This window comes from Artemia sp. Qi Xiang Cuo, chromosome 1 (genome assembly GCF_049724085.1).
Source record: "Artemia sp. Qi Xiang Cuo chromosome 1, ASM4972408v1, whole genome shotgun sequence".
Lineage (NCBI taxonomy): Eukaryota > Metazoa > Arthropoda > Branchiopoda > Anostraca > Artemiidae > Artemia > Artemia sp. Qi Xiang Cuo.
Genome location: NC_142794.1, coordinates 73,765,496 through 73,789,212, shown reverse-complemented (window position 1 = coordinate 73,789,212; position 23,717 = coordinate 73,765,496). Strand labels below are relative to the sequence as shown.

The window sequence follows — 23,717 nt, the reverse complement described above, 5'->3', positions numbered from 1 at the left end:
TTGTTTACCTTTAGTTGTTATGTAATAGAGGTTGTTTACTTTAGGACTCCTTTGGTTGTTAGGTAATAGAGTTTGCCCGTAGCAACCAATTCAAGAGGGAAGGCTTGCTATCAGAGATAAATTTAAATCATATTAAGAGTTATTTTGGAGAGGCTTTAAATGCCACGTTTCTTTGAGCCAAGACTATGCGTAGTCATGCTACCGTGACAATATGTGGCTGACCAATCCCCTAGCAACCAAGTCCAGAGAGGTTTCAATGAAAATTCCACGTTTCTTTGAGCCAAGACTATGAATATTTCCACCACTGTGACAGTATTTGGCTGCCCCACCCCCAAGTAACCAATTCCGGAGGGGAGGTCTGTTATTAGAGATTATTCAAAATCATATTAAGAGTTATTTTTGAGCCGTATTAATGGAAATGCCATGTTTTTTTAAGCGAAGATTATGTATATTCACGCCACCGTGATAATATGTGGCAGACCTAACCCCTAGAAACCAATTCCGGAGGATAGGCTTGTTATTAGAAATAAATTTAAGCCATATTAAAAGTTATTTCTGAGAGGTCTTAATGGAAATGCCTTATTTTTATGACTGGGTGTTAGGTTTCAGATTTATGATTTATGTCCACCTGTTCGTGTTTTTGGAAGCCAGCCTCAACCTTATACATAATGTAAACTCACACCACCGTTCCACAATAAGACTGGCCCTCTGGCACCTTCTAGCACCCCCTTATCATTCCTATGATGTCTTCTTAATATTTTCTTGTTAAAAATTATGCTTTAAATCCATTAGATCTGTGTTTCTACAAGCCACCCATAACGTGATACGCCATGTCAATTCACATCACCGTCCAACACTATTACTGGCACCCCTCATCATTCCTATAACATTCTTAGACATTTTCTTGTTGCAAATTATGCTTTGTATCAAATAATTCATGTGTTTGCAAGCAAAATCTCCGTGATGCGCCATGTCAGTTCACGCCACCGGGGGATATCATGGATAGCACACGACACCCTCTGGCAGTTCTTCATCATTCCTGAAACATTTTCAGACATTTTCGTGTTAAAAATTATGCTTTAAATCCATTGGCTCTTGTTTTCAGAAACCGTCCTAAACGTAATACACCATGTCAGTTCACGACACCGTGCCACACTATGACTGCCCCTATGGCAGTCATACTACTACTTTATTAGACACACCTGCAAGAAAAAGAGACACATTTTTGCAATCAGGTATTTCTGAGAGGTTTTAATGAAAATGCCACATTTCTTTGAGCCAAGACTTTGCATATTTCACGCCACCATGACAATATGTGGATGGCCCACCCCCTAGCCATAAATTCCAGAGGGCAGACTTGTTATTAGGTATAAATTTAATCCACATTAAGGGTTATTTCTGAGAGGTATTAATGAAAGTACTGCGTTTCTTTCAGCCAAGACTATGAATATTCACGCTGTCATGACTGCGTGGCTGCCCAACCCCCTAAAAACTAATTCCAGAGGTACGGCATGTTATTATAGATAAATTTAATCCATATTAAAAGTTATTCCTGAAGAGGCCTGAATGAAAGTGCCGCTTAATTCGTTAAGCCAAGACTATGTATTTTCACGCTATCGTGGCAATATGTGGCTGACCCACCCCTTAGAAACCAATGCCAGGGGGGAGGCTTCCTATTAGAGGTAAATTTAAACTTTATTAAGAGTTATTTCTTATAGGTTTTAATGAAAATGCCACGTTTCTTTGAGCCAAGACTATACATATTCATGCAACCGTGACAATATGTGTCTGACTCATCCCTAGCAACCAATTCCTGAGAGATCTTAATAAAAATACCGCGTTTTCTTGAGCCAAGACTATGGGTATTCTCACAACTATAACAATATATGGCTGCCCCACTCCCTAGCCACCAATTCCAGAGGGAATGCCTCTTATTAGAGATATATTTAAACCATAATAAGAGTTGTTTCTGAGAAGACTTAATGAAAATGCCACATTTCTTTGAGCAAAGACTATTCATATTCACGCTACCGTCACAATATGTGGGTGATCCATCCCCTAGCAATCAATTCCAGAGGTGACGCTTGCTATTAGAAATAAATTTAAGCCATATTTAAGCATAGATTTCAGCCCCCTCCCCACTCCCCCGAAACATTCTTCTAACACCTCGCAGCTTAACTTTATATTGTAGAAAATGCTAGTCAAAGCAATTTAAGTCACCGTGGCAAATTATGGATGGTAAAAGACACTCTGACACCCTTCATCATTCCAATGGCATTTTATTTAGATATTCTCATGATTAAAATATGATTCAAACCTAAAGCTTCGTGTTTTTGCATACCAACCTCTACATGATACACCATATCAATTCAAACATCTGTGCCAAACCATGACTGGCTCTTTGGCACCTTCTAGCACCCTCCTAATCATTCCTAAGACATTTTCCAGATGTTTTCTTGTTAAAAATTATGCTTTAAATCCATTACATCGTATTTTCACAAGCAACCCTCAACGTGATACACCATGTCAATTCAAATCACCGTCCCAAACTATTAAATTAATGACCCTCTGGCACCCCTCATCATTCCTATAACATTCTCAGAGATATTTTTGTTAAAAATTGTGTTTTAAATCCATTGATTCATGGCTTTCCAAGCTAACCATCCCTGATACACCATGTCAATTCACGCCACCATGGCAACCTATGGATGGCACACGACACCCTCTGGCACCCGTTTATTATTCCTAAGACATATTCAGACATTTTTGTGTTAAAAATTATTCTTTCTATCCATTGGTTCGTGTTTTCGCAATCCATCCTAAACGTAATACACCATGTCAATTCACAACACCGTGCCACACTATGACTGCCCCTCTGGCAGTCATACTACTGCTCTATTAGACACACCTGCAAGAAAAAGAGACACATTTTTGCATTCGGTTATTTTTTAGATGTTTTATTGAAAATGTAAAATTTCTTTGAGCCGAGACTATGCGAATTTCACGCCACCATGACCATGTGTGGATGGCCCACCCCCTAGCCACCAATTCCAGAGGGCAGGCTTGTTATTTTGAGAGAAATTTAATCCATATTAAGGGTTATTTCTGAGAGGTTTTAATCAAAATGCCACGTTTATTTAAGCCAAGACTATGCATATTCACGCTAACGTGACAATATGTGGCTGCCCCAGCCCCTAGCGCCAAATTCCAGAGGGAAGGCTAGTTATTAGAGTTAAATTTAATCCATATTTAGAGTTATTCCTGAGAGGCCTGAATGAAAGTGCCGCAATTCCATGAGATGTAAATCTTGCAAGCTATTATCAAAATCTAGAATGATTCTAGCAAAATTGTGCCTGTTTCTATAAAAATATTATCAGGTATTACCAAAATCTTGTGAGTTATTATCAAAGTCTTGTCTGATATTATAAAATTATCTTACATTGTGCTATCAAAATCTCGCCTGATATAACAAGAATCCTCTATTGCATTATCAAAACCTGAAGTGGTATTATCAAAATCATGCAAGTTACTAACAAAGTCTTGCATGATATTATCATAATCTCGAAAGTTATTAACGAAATAGATTCAACAACAATTTGAACGTGACTGATGTAACCAAAATCTAAAATTTCGATATCAAAATCATGTCTGCTATTCCCAAAATTTAACAAAGCAATATGAAATCATGTCTGCTATAATCAAGATTATCTAAATCTTGCCAAGTATTACCGAACTCTTGTATGATATTATCAAAATCTTATCTAATTTTATGAAACTCTCGCACTACCTTTTTAAAATCTCGACGAATATAATGAGAATCCTCTATAGCAATACCAAAAACACATACGATACTATCAGAATCATCTCATATCGTAATCTCATAAGTTATTAACGAAATATCTTCATCAACATTCAAAACGTTACTGCTATTACCCAAATCTAATATAATGCTATCAAAATCATTTTACCTTTTAATGAAACATAACATAGTACCATCAAAATTGTGTGTGCTATTATCAAGATTATCAAAATTCTTTCAAATATTATCAAAACCTTACATGATATTATCAAAGTCTTGCATATTATTACCAAATTTTATTAAACATTACAAAATCTTGTCTTGTGTTATCAAAGTCTTGTGAGATGCTATGAGAATTCTTTCGGGCATTACGTAAATCTGGCAAGTTATTATCAAAATCTAGAGTGGGTCTAGCAAAATCATGTCTGTTACTATCAAAATCTTATCAGGAATTACCAAAATCATGTCTGGTATTATCAAAATCTAGTCTGATATTATCAAAAATCTTACAGTACACGATCAAAACCTACCCTGATATAGCAAGAATCCTCTATTGCATTATCAAAACCTGAAGTGCTATTATCAAAATCAGGCGAGTTATTGAAAAAATCTTGCATGGCACTATCATAATCTTACCTGGCATTAATAAAATATTTTCTAATACTCTCAAGACATGTCTGTTATTCTCAAAATCTGAAATGTTGTTATCAAAATCCGGTCTGTTATTACCAAGATTAAACGTAGTACAATGAAATGGTATCTCCTATTATCATGATTATCAAAATCTCGCCAAGTATTACCAAAAAACGCCTCGTACTATAAACATCCTGTCTAATATTATCAAACATCTTGTACTATGTTATGAAAATTGTGACGGATATAATGAAAATTCTTTGTGGTATTATCCAAAGATTACATGATATTATCAAAATCTTTTAAGTTATTAACAAAATCTTGTATGGTATTTATCAAAATCTTAAATGACATTAACAAAATATTTGCAACTACAATCAAAACGTGTCAGCCATTACCAAACTCTAGTATGGTGGTATTAAAATCATGTTACCTATTAACAAAGTTTAACATTATGCTATCAAAAAAATTCCTGGTATTATCAAGATTATGAAAATCTTGCCAAGTATGATCAAAACCTTACACGATATTATCTAAGTCTTGCATGATATTACTAAATCATGTTTAAATATTACAAAATCCTGTCTTGCATTTTCAAATTCTTGTGAGATATTATGACAATCTTTTCCGGTGTTACCTAAATCTTGCTATAAAACATTATCAAAGTCTAGCATGGTACTACCAAATTATGTTTAAATTTTACAAAATCCAATCTTGTATACACAAAGCCTTGTGAGATATTATGACAATCTTTTCCGGTATTACCTAGATCTTGCAAGTTATTACCAAAATCTTGTCAAATATTATCAAAACCTTAAATGGTATTATCAAAGTCTCGCATGATACTACCAAATAATGTTTGAATATTACAAAATCTTGTCTTGTATTTCCAAAGTCTTGTGAGATATTATTACAATTCTTTCCGATATTACCTAAATCCTGCAAGCTATTATTAAAATCTAGAATGATGCTAGCAAAATCGTGTCTTGTACTATCGAAATATTATCAAGCATTACCAAAATCTTATGTGATAATATCAAAATCATGCCTGAAACTATCAAATAACTTGTGCTATATTATCAAAATCCCATATGGTATAATGAGAATCCTCTATGGTATTATCAAAACTTTACATAGTATTATCAAAATCTGACAAGTTATTAACAAAATCAAGCATGGTATTATGAAAATTCTACCTGATATTAACAAAAAAAAGTTTTTGGTAATATCAAAACTTATCTGATATCGTCAAATCTAACGAGATATTATCTAAATCTTGTCAGCTATTACCTAATTTAACATAGTGCAATCCTTTAGAGCAATACCAAATTTTAATGAGAATCCTCTATTGCATTATCAAAATTTTACGCTGTATTATCAAAATCATCCAATCTATCAATAAAATCTTTTAAAAATTCTAATTTACAAAAATTCTAAAGTTATAGATGGCACCACAACTAATTTTTTGGGCACACGCACGCTTACTAAGCCCAAAAGATCTTAACTCAAAATTAGTTAACAAAATGTAACCTAAGTAAAAAATCAGTTTTGGTGCCATCTATAACTTTAGAATTTTTTTGTGACATAGAAATTTTACAAGATTTTGTTAATAGGTTGGATGGTTTTGATAATACCATTTAAGGTTTTGATAATGCAATAGAGGATTGTCCTTATATCAGACGAAATTTTAATAATATTGTGCAAGATGTTTGATAGAATCAGACAATTTTTTGATAATGCGATACAAGATTTTTGTAATGCTTGATAGTATTTTCATAGTACTATTCATGATTTTGCTAAAACCATTCGAACTTTTGATAAGAAACTTGCAAGATTTAAGCAATGCAAGAAAACACTCTCATAATGTCTCACATAACTTAAATAATGCAAGACAAGATTTGGAAATATCATGCTAGGCCTTGATAATATCATGTAAGGTTTTGATAATATTTGACAAGATTTCGCTAATCTTGATAATAGCAGACATTATTTTGATAGCACTATGTAAGGTTCGTTTATAGGTAAAATGATTTTGATAGCACAATATTAGATTTTGGTAATATCAGACACGGTTTGATTATAGCTGAAAATATTTTCTTAATAACTTGCGAGATTAAATGATAATACCTTGCAAGATTTTGTTAATAACTTTCATGATTGTGATAATAAAACGTGTAGTTCTGATATTCTCATAAAGGATTACGAGATGTTTCCTAATACCAAACAGGAATTGTAATATTGTGATAATACTATGTTAAGTTTTGATAATATCATAGAGAATTCTCATTATACCATGTGGGATTTTGATAATATAGCCCAAGATATTTGATAATTTCATGTATGATTTTGATAATACAACATAATATTTTGATAATCTTTGAAAATAATTTGATATTACGAGAAATGATTTTTCTGGCATCATTCTAGATTTTCATGTTGACTTGCAAGATTTAGGTAATATCACAAAGGATTTTCATAATGTCTAACAAGACTTTGAAAATGTAAGAGAAGATTTTTTATTATTTAAACATGATTCGGTAGTATCATGCAAGATTTTGATAATATTTGATAATACCAGAAACAATTTTGCTATCATCATTCTAGATTTTGATAATAACTTGCAAGATGTAGGTAATATCGGAAAGGATTGTCATAACATCGCACAAGACTCTAAAAATGCAAGACAAAATTTTGTGCTATTTCAACATGAATTGGTAATACCATCCAAAACTTTGATAAAATCGTGTAAGGATAAGCTAACATTTGACAAGATTTTAATGATAACTTGCAATATTTAGGCAATACCGGGAAGGATTGTCATAATATCTCACAAGACTTTGAATATGCAAGACATGATTTTGTAATATTTAAACATGTTTTAGTAGTATCATGCAAGACTTCGATAATATTTGATAGTACCAGACACAATTCTGCTAGCATCATTCTAGATTTTGATAATAACTTACAAGATTTAGGTAATACCGTATAAGAATTGTCATAATCTCTTACAGGACTTCAAAAATGCAACACAAGTTTTTGTAATATTTAAACTTGATTTGGTAAGATCATGCAAGACTTGATGATATCGTGCAAGGTTTTGATAATATTTGAGAAGATTTTGATAATCTTGATAATAGCAGACATTATTTTGATAACACAATGCTAAACTTTGTTAATAGGTAACATAATTTTGATGGCACAATGTTAAACTTTGTTAACAGGTAACGTGATTTTGATATCACCATATTAGATTATGGTAATGGCAGACACGTTATGATTGTAGCTGTAGATATTTTGTAAATATCATTTAAGATTTTGATAGTACCATACAAGATTTTGTTAATAATTTGCAAGATTTTGATAATCAAAGGCAGCGCGCCAGCGCCGCCTAAGTAAAGAACGATGTGAGCACAATGTGTTTTTTTCTCCACCCGGGCACTTCGTATCGAAGGAGTTGTCGTAGAAACTTCAAAAAGGGCTCATTCGATTGTAAATTCGAGTGGCTACGGTCCTTTTCAATAGTCGAAAGTTATTGGGGGGCAACTAGCCCCTCCCCCCCCTCACGCCCGTCGTTTCCCCAAACACATTCAATGAAAATTTTGAGATTGCCATTTTGTTCAGCGTAGTTGATTTCCAGATAGAAAATATATTTTTAAGGAGGACACTCCCCCATAACCCTCGGGAAAAGGGCTTTAAGTTATGCCCTGAGGGCATATAAGAACGATGTTGACACAATGTACTATTTATTTTTTTTTCCTTTAGAGCAGGGCGCTTCATGTGGAAGGGGTCGTCGTAGAAACTTCAAAAGGGGCTCATTCCATTGGAAATTGAGAGTCCTAGTGCCCTTTTTAATAGTCGAAAGTTGGAGGGCAACTACCCCCCCCCCCTCACGCCCATCATTCCTCCAAACACATCCAATCAAAATTTTAGGATAGCCATTTCGTTCAGCGTAGTTGATATCCAGATAGAAAATATGTTTCTGAGGAGGACAGTCCCCCACAACCCTCAGGGCAAGGGTTTTAAGTTATGCCCTGGGGGCATGCAAGGTTTTTATAGAAGGCGTTGTCGTAGAAACTTCAAAACAGGGTCATTCAATTGGAAATTCGAAGGGCTAGTACCCTTTTTAAAAGTCGAAAGTTTTTGGATGGAAACTAGCCCCCCCCACGCCCATCATTCCCCCAAAAACATCCAATCAAAATTTTGAGATAGCCATTTTGTTCAGCGTAGTTGATGTTCAAATAGAAAATATTTTTTGAGGATGACACTTCCCCACAACCCTCAGGGCAAGGGTTTTAAGTTATGCCTTGGGGGTATATAAGGTTTTTATTGAAGGCGATGTCATAGAAACTTCAAAACAGGCTCATTCGATTGGAAATTAAAGGGCTAGTGCCCTTTTAATAGTCGAAAAGAATTGGAAGGCAACTAGCCCCAACCCCACGCCCATCATTACCCCAAACACATCCAATCAAAATTTTTGAGATAGCCATTTTGTTCAGCGTAGTTGATTTCCAGATAAAAGATATATTTTTGAGGAGGACACTCCCCAACAGCCCTCAGGGCAAGGATTTTAAGTTATGCCCTGGGGGCATATAAGGTTTTGAAAGAAGGCGTTGTCGTAGAAAATTAAAAAAAACTAGACAACTAGCTCTCCCCCCCCTGCGCCCATAATTGCACCAAACATATCCAATGAAAAATTTTTAGATAGCCATTTTGATCAGCGTAGTTGATTTCCAGATAAAAAACATATTTTTGAGGAGGACACTCCCCCCCAACCCTCAGGGCAAGGATTATAAGTTATGCCCTGGAGGTAAATAAGGTGTTTATTGAAATCTTTGTCGTAGATACTTGAAAAAGGACTCATTCGATTGGAAATTCAAAGGGCCAGTACCCTTTTTAATATTCTAAATTGATTGCAGTGCAACTTACCCCCCTCTCAAGCCCACCTTATCCCCAAAAACATCCAACCAACATTTTTAGATATCCATTTATTTAACGTAGTTGAAAGTTTTGGAAATTAGGTCTTTGAGGATGAAAACCCCTCCGCCCAATGCTCTAACAGAAAGGGTTGTAAGTTATGCCCTGGGGTATATAAGGTTTTTATTGAAAGCTCTATTGTAGAAACTTGAAAACGGCTCATTCAATTGGAAGCTGAAAGGGCTAGTGCCTTTTTTAATAGTTGAACGTGATTGGATAGCGACTAATGCCCCTCTCACGCCCACCATTTTCCCAAACACATCCAATCAAAATTTTGAGGTATCCATTTTATTCAACGTAGTTTAACGTTCTGGAAATTAGGTCTTTTAGGATGATAAACCCCTCTGAGCCCTCAGTGCAAGGGTTTTAAGTTATGCCCTCGGGGCATATAAGGTTTATATAAAAAGTTGTTGTACAAATCATTGGCAGCACGATTGCGCTGCCTAGGTAAAGAACGGGGACACTCGAGAACGAGACAATAAACGGGTACTAAGTAAAGAAGAGGACACTCCCCCACAACCCTCAGGGCAAGGGTTTTAAGTTATGCCCTGGGGGCATGTAGAACGATGTTGACACAATGTATTATTTATTAATTTTTTCCTTTAGAGCAGGGCACTTCGTATCGAAGAATTTGTCGTAGAAACTTCGAAAAGCGCTCATTCAATTGGAAAGAGGAGTGATTGTGCCCTTTTTAATAGTCGAAAGTGATTGGAAGGCGACTAACATCCGTCTCACGCCCACCATTTCCACATACACATCCAATCAAAATTTTGAGATAGCCATGTTGTTTAACGTATTTGAAAGTTTTGGAAATTCGGTCTTAGAGAATGACAACTTGTAATTTATGCCCTGGGGGCATATAAGGTGTTTCCAGAAAGCGTTGTCGATTCCAAAGGGGCTCATTCAATGGGAAATCGAAAGGCCTAGTGCCCTTTTTAATAGTTGAAAGTGATTGGAAGGCTTGACATTTTTATAGTAAAGATCGATGTGGGTATAATGTATTATTTTTTTTTATTTTTGTTGTTTAGATCAGAGCACTTTGTATCGATGGAGTTGTCGTGGGAACTTCGATAAAGGCTCATTTGATTGAAAATAGAAAGGGATGATGCCCTCTTTAATAGTCGAAAGTCAGTTGAGGGTAACTAATCCCCCTTCCACTCTTACCATCCCACTCCCCCCCTACCACGCCAACCCTCCCCTTTCTGCTCTTAAAAATTAACCAAATCAAAATAGCGTAAGTGTATCCAAGCTATCAAAGAAAGTAAACATATTTTTTGCGAATGGTATCAAGTTTTCCATTTCAAGTCAACTAGAGGAGGTATGAAACTAAATTAAACAGTACTATTTTTGTCCAGATTTTAAAAAGGTGTATGTTGTTAAAAATTGCTGAAAATTTTTCTCCAGCATACAAATAGCAGGCCAAACTACAAAGTCTTAAAAAACGGAAAGATTTAAAGTATTATTTTCTTTTTCCCTGAAAAGACTATGTCAATATAAAACGAAAAGAAACTAATTTAAAAAACTTTTTCCACAAAATAAGTTTTTCAAAGAAAATTAAACAGCTCCATTAAGCGAAAAATGAGCCAAAATTATAATCAAATAATTTACCAATCGTGAAACTACCACAAATCAGCATCGATAAATAAATGAAACCCAAAACGAACAGAAATTACAATAATTAACCGAGTCAAACTCAAAACGAGCAAAAATTAACATACGTTGGGCACAAAACCCCTATGCCTTTCCAAGGCCAGTACAAAATTTGCACTTTACTGAAAAAATAAAAATGAATGTGCATTGTCAGTTTAATATACATATACTGATATTTAGTAATCAAAATGTTAATATTATTGGATTTATTAAAGTTATAAAAGTAAAAACACTGATGTTTGATAATGAAAAGAAACAAGATGTTTTAATAATATCAGACAGGATGTTTGTAGTTTCACACTTTTTTTGGTAATACTTGGCAAGATTTTAATAATCTTGATAATAGGATATACGATTTCAATGTACTACGTTAAACTTTTGGTAATAATAGATAGGATTTTGATGACACCATTTTAGATTTTGACAATAAGACACCTGTTTTGATAGTACCCGAAAATATTTTATTAATGCTAGGTAAGATTATAATAATACCGTGTAATATTTTGCTAATACCTTGCTTGATTTTTATAATAGCACTTCAGGGTTTGATAATGCAATACAGGATTCTTGTCATATCAGCCGAGATTTTGATAGTGTATTGCAAGATGTTTTATAGTATCAAACTAGATTTTGATTATACCACAAAGGATTTTGGTAATGCCTGATAATATTTTGATAATAACAGACACGATTTTGCTAGAATCATTCTAGATTTTGATATTAATTTGCAAGATTTGGGTAATACCCGAAAGGATTCTCATAATATCTCACAAGACTTTAATAACGCAAGACAAAATTTTTTAATATTCAAAAAAATCTGGTAATATCATGCAAGGCTTTGAAAATATCATGTAAGGTTTTGATAATATTTGACAAGATGCTGATAATGTTGATAATAGCACACACGATTTTGATGGTACTATGTTAAGTTTCGTTACTATGTAACATGATTTTGATAGCATCATATTAGATTTGGGTAATAGCAGTCACGTTTGGATTGTTGCGGAAGATATTTCGTTAAAAGGTTGCGAGATTATGATAATACCATGTAAGATTATGCTAATAACTTGCATCATTCTGATAGTATCGTCTATGGTTTGGATATTGCCATAGAGGGTTCTCATTACATGAGTCGAGATTGTGATAATGTAGTGCGAGGACAACTATTTTCATAATATCATACAAGAGTTTGGTAATACTTGGCAAGATTTTGATAATCTCGATTATAGCAGATAAGATTTCATATTACTACGTTAAATTTTGGTAATAGCAGACGTAATTTTGGTGTCACCATTTTACATTTTCGTAATATCAGTCAAGTTCTGATTGTTCCTGAAGATGTTTCATTAATAACTTGCGAGACTATGATAATACTAAGGAATATTTTGCTAATAACTTGCATGATTTTGATAATACCACTTCAGCTTTTGATAATGCAATAGAGGATTCTTTTTATATCAGGCGAGTTTTTGGTATTGTAGTGTAATATGTTTGATAATATCAGACAAGACTTTGATAATACCACACAAATTTTGGTAATGTCTAATAGCATTTTGTTATTAAAAGACACGATTTTGCTAAAACCGTTCTAGATTTTGATTATAGCTTGCAAGATTTAGGTAATACCTAAAAATTGGTGGAATCGGAACAGCAGAATCCAGAGGGACAGAAATGGCGGAACCGGAACCAGAATATGAATTAGGACCGGTGGGAGTGGAATTGAAATTGGTGGAACCGAGATTGGAACCAAGGTAGGATACAGCAGAATTGGAACTGGAAGCGTTGTAAGTTGGGGCCTAAAAGCAGGGAAAGCGGAATGGTATATCACTTTATTAAAAAGAAATGTCTAAAAAAATTTCTTATGGATGATTGGGGTGCCATAGTATACCAGAGGGCCAATCCTAATGTGGCAGAGTGCCGTAAATTGACTTGGTGTATCACGTTGAGGGTGGCTTGCAAAAACTTGTACCAACGGGTTTAAAGCATGAATTTTATAAAACAAAATATTTAAAAATGTCTTCGGAATGATGAGGGGCGTCAAAGGTGGCAGATGGCCATTAAGAGAGTGGCATGGTAGCGTGAATTGACGTGGTGTATCCAGGAGGGCAAAAACATTAGGCAATGGATTTAAAGCATGATTTTTAACCAGAAATTATCTGGAAAATGGCTTAGGAATAATGATGAAGGGTGCCAAAGGGGCAGTCACAGTGTGGGACGATGTTGTGAATTGAAATGGTGAATTACGCTTAGGGTGGCTTGCGAAAACACGAACCAATGGATTTAAAGCTGAATTTTTAATACGCAAATGTCTAAGAATGTATTAGGAATGATGAGGGGTGCCAGAGGATGTCGTGTGGCAGCCATAGTTTGCCATGTTGGCGTGAATTGACATGCTGCTTCAGGGGGGTTGGCTTGTAGAAACCCAATTCAATGGATTTAAAGCATAATTTGTAACAAGAAAATGTCAGGAAAATGTCTTAGGAATTATGATAGGGTGCTAGAAGTTGCCAGATGGCCTTTCCTACTGTGGCATGGTGGTGTGATTGACATGGTGTATCACGTTGGGGATGGCTTTTGAAGCACGATCTAGTGCATTTTAAGCATAATTTCAATAAGGAAATACCTGAAAAATGTCTTAGGATTGATGAAGGGATGCTAGAAGGTGCCAGAGGGTCAGTCATAGTGTGGCACTGTTGTGAGAATTTACATTGTGTATCACGTTGAGGTTGGCTTGCAAAAACACAAACCATTGGATTTTAATCATATTTTTATCATGAAAATATTTGAAAAAATGCTTTTGGAATGATGAAGGGTGTCAGAGGGCGTCTTGTCCCATCCATAGTTTGTCGAGGTGACGTGAATTGCTTGGACTAACATGTCTTGCAGCATATAGTTAACGTGGGAATTGTTAAAATAACTTTTTGGCGGTGGGGGGAGGGAGACTGAAATCTACACCCAGTCAAAGAAATGAGGCATTTCAATTAAAATCTCTCAGAACGAACTCTTAATATGCCTTCAATCTATCTCAAATAACAAGTCTCCCTTCTAGAATCGGTTGCTAGGGGGTGGGTCAGCCACATATCGTGACGGTGGCGTGAATATGATTAGTCCTGGCTCAAAGAAACGTGGAATTTTCATTAAGACCTTTCAAATATAACTCTTGATATGGTTTAGATTTATCTCTAATAACAGGCTAGGGGGTGGCTCAGCTACATATTATCATGGTGGCATCAATGTGCATAGCCTTGGCTCAAAGAAGCGCGGTATTTTCATTAAGATTTCTCAGAAACTACTCTTAATATGGATTATACTTATCTGTAATAACAAGTCTCTCCTCTGGAATTGGTTGCTAGCCACATATTGTCACGGTAGCGTGAATATGCAAAGCCTTGGCTCAAAGAAACGTGGTATTATCATTAAGACCTATCAGAAATAGCTCTTAATATGGATTAAATTTACCTCGAATAAGAACGCTCCACCCCTCTCAAGAATTTGTTGCTATACCCCCTCTGCCTTTCTGTAATTCATTGTTGTTTTTGCTTATATTTAATCCTTTATAAGTGTTTTCACGTTTTATTTTTCTATTTCTTGATTTTTAACTGCTTTTTATGTGATTTCATGATTGTATAACGTTTCTTATTAATAAAACTTGTTTGTACAAGAGCGTCATTCATTAGCTTTCTTTTTCCAGGACGAATCTTCAATATGTAATAATTTACGCAATAAAATATCTAAAGCCAATGCTTTGTAACTTCTTATTGATTCACTAGTTAACTTAATCTGTCTAGGTCACGTTAGAAAACTAATAGAAAAAAAATGTTTCAAAAAAACGTCTTGAGACGTCTTGAAACATCTTGAAAAACGTCTTGAAGAGAAATATCTTAAAAAAATGTCTTAAATTGTCTTGAAATTTTTTGAAAAATTTCTTGAAGGAAAATGTTTTAAAAAAACGTCTTGAAATGTCTTGAAGCGTCTTATTTAAATATCTTGAAGAAAAATGTGTTTAAAAAAGTCTTGAGATGTCTTGAAAAAATGCCTTGAATAAAAATGTCTTACAAAATGTCTTGGAATGTCTTTGTGAAAACAATCCCCTATTACATAACAACCAAAGGAATCATAAAGAAAACAAACCCCGATTATATAAAAAGCGCCTGCATTCAATTGCTTGAGTAACAATACCGTGTTATGTAACATACACCTGCATCTTGAAGATAACAAACTCTACTACGTAACAACCAAAGAAATCCTGGAGTAAACAACCCCTACTACCTAACAACCAAAAGTAAAACAAACCCTATTATGTAACAACCACCAGCAACTCTTAGAAAACATTCCTAATTACGTAACATTGACCTGCCTCTCTTCGAAACCATTCCCTATGACGTAACAAGCACCAGCGTCTAGAAGAAGCTTAAAAAATTGTCGGGACTGGGATTCGAAGGGATAAGGCCTTGTCAGATTTCTTGGGGGGATACCACTCAATACAATGCTGTGAGGACTCCACTATGTCCCTATGAATTGCCCGTGAGAAACGAGCTCATAATAAAAATTAAATTTAAATCTTATCCTAGCAAAAACTTAAAAAAAGAAACTCCGAAACTAAAATTGAGAAAAAAATGGAATAATAAACTTTAAAAAAAATGAACACTAAAATTGAAAAAAATAAAACACTAAAAATTGAAAAAAAGCAAAAATTGAAACACTAAATTTGAAAAAAAAAATTAAACACTAAATTGGATCAAAGAAACATGTTTAAGTTTACCCTGTTTTTACGTTTACAATACTCCTAGTTCATAGATAACTCTACTCTACCCTAGGTAAATCTCCCCCCTCTGTGTGTCTAACGTACTTCACCCTCTCCTTAAAACGTGCTGTTTAAGAAATAAGTACTTTTTTAACCGTTAACCTAGATTTATCAAAGCTCTATGGCAAAATTAATAGGAAAAACATATTCATTTCAAGTATAACGTAAAAAATTCTTATAAAAACTAGCAATAAGTAGATTTGATGCAAATTGATAACTTTTAATGTTTAGAATAGTCCTAATTCACAGGTAAAACCTTACTCTAGGTATATCTCCCCTTCCCCGCGTATAATACACTTCTAATTCTCACTAACATGTGCTTTTTATGACGTAAGTTTTTTTTTTACCCTTATTGTAGGTTTATCGAAGATCTAAGAAAATAAATAGGAAAATTAGATTTATTGCAAGTATAACGTAAAAAATTCTTATAAAATATAAAAATAAGGAGATGCGGTGTAAATTGATTACTCTGAATGTCTTGGATAGTTTTGGTTCATAGATAGAACCTTACTCTAGTATATCCTCCTCTGCAAGTCTAACGCATGTAACCCTGGAACTAAAATTTGATTTTTAAACATAAGTGTTTTTAACCTTAACTTAGCTTACCGAAGGTCTAAGACAAAATTAGTTGGAAAAACAGATTTATTGCAAGTATAACGCAAAACAACTTTTTTATCAAATCTAACAATAAGGTGGTTTGGTGTAAACTGATAACTTGGGATTTTTTGAATAGTCCTAGTTCAAAGGTTAAATCCTACTCTAGGTGTATCTCCCCCATGCGTCTAACGCACGTCACCCTGGCACTAAGATATGCTTCTAAGAATAAAGTTTTTTTTAACTCTTAACCTAGCTTTATCGAAGGGCTAAGGCAAAATTGATATGAAAAACAAATTTATTACAAGCATAACGTAAAAAAAAAAATCTTATAAAATCTAACAATAAGGAGATTTGGTGAAAATTAATAACTCAGAATGTTTAGAATAGTCCTAGTTCACAGGTAAAAGCTTACTCTAGGTTTATCTCCCCTTATACGCGTCAATCTGGCACTAAATTTTGTTTTTTAAGAAATGAATGTTTTTTAACCCTTAACCTAGCTTTATCGAAGGCGGTAAAACAAAATTAAACGAAAAAAAATACATTTATTGCAAAAATAACGTAAAAAATTCTTATTTAACTTAACCTAACAAAAAGAAGATTTGATGTAAATTTTACACTAAAAAAACAAAAATTTCGGGGGGCGGGGGTTACACAAAAAACATCAAAAATTTCATACAAAATTTGTTTATATCCATTTTTGTTACGTTTTCACAATTCAAAAAAGCATTTCGAGGGGGGTTCAAAACCCCCTAACCCCCCTCTGGGTACGGCCTGGCACCCTGGCACAGTCAGCGCACTAAGATGAAGTAACAAAATCTGAGTCCCTTCAATCCAAAAAAAATAAGTCCATGCAGTAAATTGTTCGTTTATATTCTATAAGAATTGTCAAGATGAGACTTGTTTTTCTAAATTCATATCGACACATTCTTAGGCCACTAAAATCGACAGGATAAAGGTTTAGATATGATCCATCTAGGGGCTATTTTGTATTTCATAAGCAACATGCTTCCCAGGAGATTGTTTTTTATAAAGAGCAGGTAGAAGAAATTCGCAAAACAAGGGCTAATTACCTCTTAGATTAACTATCTTATAAATGGTCTCTCTAGGGGGTATTTTGGAAACTCGTATGTATTTGCATTGTGTCTAAGTATTTGCATGCAAGGATATATCTAGAAAATTTTATTTGGCTCTCTAAGAAACAAGCAATAAAAAAACTGGCATGAACGCCCCTAGCGGTAAGTTTGGGAAATAAAGAGCGGCTAAGGAGTATAGCATAGCTGCACTTGTTCTTGTGAATGCCCCTAGTGACAGGTTTGGGAATTAAAAAAGCGAGACGGGAACTGCCTTGGTATATATACTGACGCATGAGTGATTCAATGCTAATTTACTTTAAAAAATAGTTAGTATTTTCTGGTAGTCGTACCTATCGATACTTTCCCAACCTTCGAAAATAGAGGGCTCCTATTGTAATAATAAAAGATTTAATCTTGAAATATAGCATTAATGTAAGTGTGAACCAATTTTTGGCACTCAATATAGCTGTATGTATGTTGTTCGGATGAAGGATGACAGATTGCCGAAGATTGTTCTTTTCGGCCAACCATCTAGGGCTGAACGGAAAGCAGGTCGTCCCCGTCTGGGTTGGGAGGACGTCATAAAGAAAGATTTAAAGGAAATGGGAACTTCGTGGGCGGGTGCAAAAAGGGAGGCTTTGAATAGATTGAGGTGGAGGAGGAGCGTGCATAGCTGTGTTGGCCTCAGGCAGCTTGGTGCTGCGATGAGTTGTTAGTAGTAGTAGTAGTAATATAGCTGTATCGTTCTAACCTAGCACTAATTTTTTTTTATCAAAACTCCCTTTCAAACACATTCTTTTTTGATTATTTAAAAAAAAAATAAAAAAATCTTGAGCAAAAAGCGATGGTAGCTTCTTCTGTCTGCCCTCTTTCCACTGAAATGGCACTAGTTGAGGAAGAAACATTTGCGCTAGGAGCAGTGATGCTAAAAATCGTTATTGTGGCAGTAGATGTGCAGGAGTAGATTGGTAAGAGAAGTGATGCTAAGAGTAACTCATAGCCATGTAAAAAGAGCAATCGAGGTACCAATCATCATGGTTAGACCAGTAATTTTAGAGGCTGTTTTTGTTAGGAATAGAGATGGTATTCATAGCAACAGTACTAGTAGAGCTGGATTGTTTCTACAAAGCAACAGTTTCCTTTTGTGGGTTTCATGCTTTCAGTAAGGATACATTTTGGTAAAATTGAAAATTTCGAATTCCTTGTTGAGACAATGATAAATAATTTTGACAAATTAGTTTCAATCATCAAGAGCCTTTGTCGATATAATTCCTGTACAACCTAACCATAAATAAAAAAGGTGAAAGATTTTTAAATGAAGGAAGCTAGGGGGAGGTCCCGGGGCCCAAAAAGCGGCTATTTTTAGATGCTACACATCTTCGTATCATTCTGATTTCAACAAGATAAAATTTTCATGCTTTCCTTAAAATATATTCATGAAGCCTTTTTTAATGGGTCACTTACATTATCAAGCACCCGTGGCCCTAGGGCAGAGTTTATTGCGTCACCCCCAAAAGTATTTCTTAGACATTTGAACTATTCTGATTGTAATGGCAATCCTTAAATGTAGATTAGGTGTCATTATGAAATCTCTGTTTCTATGTAAATACTTCTGTATCTACCCTCCCCCCTCCAAAAAATCTTAATAAACTCCTCTTTCAGCTAATGGGAAGAAATGAAATGGACAACTTTATGTCATAGCTTAGTTTGCTTCATTAAGACAGTTTTCTAGAAAAAAAATTTCAACTTACCGTACAATAGACTCCATCTGGCACCTGCTATCCGTTTCTTATTGTCTAAAAAATGGTTTATTTCACCAATCATATGTATTTCAGCCATTTTCGCATACAACTTTAATTTAGTTGGGTCTTCACAATAGTCTGTCCCATTTTCTATCACTAACAAGATCTAAGTTACAGTTACCATGACAAACAGATTTCAAACAAAGTGCGGACGAGATAAAGGAAAAAGAACTTCATGAGGTACATGTTTATGCATAAATTAGTCATGAAAGGACATCTTTCATTAGCATGACAATTTTGAAGGAGTAAATGAGAAAATTCTTTAAAAAGCAGTACATTACTCAAGAGAATATTGATTCGTATTCATTGTTGAGACTTGAGTTTCTCTTAGTAATATTATATAAAAAGCAAGTTTTTGGAAATAAAGTTAAGAGTAAAATTGAACCTTAAAGCAAATAGAAATTATTCCGTGTTTGAGAGGGGCTTTCCCTTCCTCAAGCCTACACTCTTAACCCCAAAGTTTTATTTTTCGTTGAAATTATTTAAAAACGACTCCGGTCGTTTAATTCGCAAAAGGCGTATTTTTAAAACGCTATAAAACTATAGGTAAAGAGCAAAAAGATGATGAAGGGCTTTGTTCGACTTAAGTTGTAATTTTTTCACTTAATTTATATGCATTTTCGACAGCATATCTGGGGTTAAAATAAATGTTAGGAGACCTGCCCCATCAAACACGGCTATTTAAATAAAAATTTAGCTTGTACACAGCAATACTTCAAGAAAAAGGCTCATCCAGTGTACTTGCTTTACAAAAAAGTATGATTACCTGAAACAAAGAATAATATACCCAATACAATGTAAGCCTTTGCTCCTTCAGGCGACATATTAACCACTTCATCCTATTTATATCTACAAAAAAGAAAATTTCGTAAACCATATTGGCCTGCCATAACAAAGAATAAAAATTAAAGAAATGAAGATGGAAAATGGGGCTTTTTAAGGCCAAAGAAAATACTAGACGAAACAAGACGAATATTTTGGGAGGACAACTACTTTCATTCCTTCCCTTCTTCAGCACTAAAAAAGAAAGTTACAAGAAAACACGTTCAAATTTAAAAACAAAGAGAGTGAAAAATCTGAGAATGAAGAAAACAATGGCTGGCCAGGCCGTCTGGCTAGTTCAGCTTTAGATCTTCCATACACACGTACAAATTTTCTGAATTAAAACCCGAACAATTCAATCCGAATAGGAACAAAAATGATAAAGACAAACAAAACGAAAGGCGAAAGGAAAAACAAAAAAAAAGAATCTGAACTGGGAGAATTAAATAATCTAAAACCAAACAACACTGAAACACCAATAACAAATAAAATCAGAATTAAGAGAATTGAAATTTTAAAAGCCAAAAAAAACTAATTTCAAGCGTAATCCAGTCACCAAGAATCTACAATTAAACGAAAACAATACTATCGCCTAATGTTAACACTACACAAGCACAGCAAAGGCATATATACTTTACTGCAAGTTTGTTTCAGAAATTGAAGACATTATTGCACCACAAATGAACGTGGTCAGCGGAAGAGCTAGCGTTGGAGTTTTTTCTACCATTCCTACCCCATGTACGACCAGGCAACGGTAAAAATCTATCGTTGCAGACGCGCGAAAGAGGAGCCAAGGAAAAGTGCACGACACATGATGTGCCCAGAAACTCTTCAATGGGGAAGCATTATTTCCACTTCTACCAATTTTTCGGGAGATCTACCAAATTTCTAATTCATCTCCTGACAAAAAAGGAAGGTACCGAAACTACCGAAAATCTCCAGAAACTTTAATCCCCTGAAAATGTTACTTTGTCGTCATTCTTTGTTCTGTATATGGCTGTTGTCTTTTAAGGATTTTTTCTGGGCAAAAGGACGCAGACGTCACCCGCAGTTGAGGTAGCACGATTTGAATTTGTTGGCACATGTATGAACATTGCTCACTATCCATTCCACAATGGTTACATTGATTTTTTTGTTTTTGATCGTTTAAACACCTTCGTTTAACTAAACAGCTTTAAAGTCTGAATAAAATACGATTACACTTAGTTTCAAAATTAAATTCATTTCATTATTTTTTCAATCTTCTAGCTGCTTCTCTTTGTCAAGTTTGATAAAACTGATTGACAAAATTACGTTTTTATTTTCGGAATCACATCTGGCTCCTGTAGATCAGCTGCCTGAACTTTTAGTGTGTGAACTTTAGTCGCAAATCGCTCGAACATTTCCAAAAACATAATACAAAATAAAACACTGAAAATTCTACCGAATCCTGAGAGCCATATACCGAAAATCACAAAAGTTTTACAGATTGTATGAAAAGAAAAGTGGAAACACTACGGGGAAGATAGAAACGCGCATTACTGTATACATATTTTTGCTGTGTAGACAATTGACTGGGATGGTGAAATATTTTTTAAATGAACGAGGTTGGCTCCAGAGGAGAAAAAACTATGTCACACGCTGTTCTTTTTTTGCACTAGATCTATTGGACCTTAGGGGTCAAGTGGCGCTTGTCATTTTATGAGTTCAATAGTACATTTATTTATATTGAAAGAAAGAATTTACGTTAGGGATGAACAAATTGTCAGCTTCTCTTTTAAGAAAACCAAAATAACTAATCTGGTCAAATACAATAATATGGTACGGGCGGTCAGCTATTTTCCGCTTATTTGTTGGATTCTTTTTTCAAAACCCAAATGGTTATGTGACCTTTATTCCAAAGTTTCAGAAATTAACATACGTGGACGGCAGTGAAACTGTAGCTAACATATGCTAAGTCATATTGGTAACCTTCAAAGTTGGACATTGACTATAGAAGAGAAGAGGAGATGTGTAGAAAACGACATTTGAAAGTTTAGTTTTTGATTTAATTTAGACCGAGAAGGACGCAACCTCGGCAATGTACGCTAGATGCAGGGGGGTGGATGTTGGATAGCATTATACGTAATGCGTTTTATGACCAGAATAGATTTACTTCTTCACTTTACATAAACTGCTTTCTGTTACTCTTGTGGTAAAGGGAGTTTAATGTTGTTCAGTGAGGTTATAGTTGATACCTTATTACTCCCTTTCTAGGGGGTATAGTTATGGTCCTAAAGTAAATAAACTTGGGTTGCGTGCCTTAGACTTTGACCTGACTAATTTGACGTACCGACTGGGATTATTTGAGTGACTTAAATAAGATTGTATAGAGGTTGGCTATAACATAATACTTTTATTTATGCAACACACGATACAATGTCTGGCAATATAAAACCGCTGGGACTAATTGTCCCAGAAAATCAACAATTATAAGACTACTATGATAATATGATAAGACACTTAAACACTTACGATTTTTCCAAGGTATTCCCAAAATAGAATCCTGACCAGAGGTCAGTCCGACATAAAAAACCTCCGATGCCATAAAATGTATGTTTTATACCGTACATCAACCACATATTATCGGGCCCAGTGACGCACATAGCAAGGAAATGGTGATTTCTCAATTTCCTATTAAATTTACACATACCAGGATGTGTTTTTGATCTTAATAGAAAGTGGTATTTCTAAACTTTGCATTTGTCTTTTGCCTCTTAATATTTTTACTAAAATCAAATTCGCCTCTTAATATTTTTACTAAAATCAAATTCTGACTTAATTAGTCAGCTTAACTACACTCTCTATAGTATTGCTTTCCTCTTTCATAGGAAACCACAGAGATTCGCGCTTTGAAGTTATTGATTTTCCAAAGCCTGGGTCTGAGTAAAAAAATAAATTGGCTTGTAGCGTCAATATTTCTGGTATGAGTTACCATTCTAGCTACTTAATCTTATTTCATTGATTGTAATCTCTAAATTTTGGCAGATTTAGTTTTAGAGGATAATTGATAACTGCTAGTTCTGATTAGCTAAAACCTCCTGGTCCTCGAAAAGATGCGAGTTTACTTTGTTTTTATTTTAGTATTTTGAGTTCAATTTGTGTTAAGATTTTCCCAGTACACCTTTAAATTTTTGTAGTCTTAGCGACAATCAAATTCATAATCAAAAGTGAGGTTGTTTTCTGAATAGTGTGATTGGTTATTTGTTAGTCCAAGTTAGATTGGGGGAAGGTTATAAAAGCTGAAGACGTTAACTACGTAGAACGGCTATTGTATTAGATTTTATATGGGTAAATACTAAATCAATATCCCTTTCTTTGAAGTCCATAAGTAGAGGAATAGGCTTGATTTTTTTCCAAACTCCTCAATTCCTGAAAGTTGCAAGATCCTTTTTATAATGTAGGATATAGACTAACAAGTAGAGAATTGCTAAATTACTAATGTCTACACCCACTAATGTCATTGGGGGGGGGGGATTTAAGTGGCTCAATCGCCAAAAATAAACACATTCTTCCATCCAAGTTCCGTTATTTGTGAATTTACT

General features: G+C 34.6%; 1 protein-coding gene across 1 annotated transcript in view; it reads right to left on the bottom strand.

Annotated features, from left to right (window-relative positions):
• B9d2 (B9 domain-containing protein 2) overlaps positions 1-19,443 on the bottom strand; it is a 65,907-nt gene extending 46,464 nt beyond the window's left edge. Inside the window, exon 1 of the mRNA XM_089086886.1 lies at positions 19,282-19,443. Within this exon, the coding sequence (XP_088943012.1) occupies positions 19,282-19,369 (88 nt within the window). The 5' untranslated portion in view covers positions 19,370-19,443. The remainder of the gene's footprint in view (positions 1-19,281) is intronic.
• Positions 19,444-23,717: the final 4,274 nt, after the last annotated feature.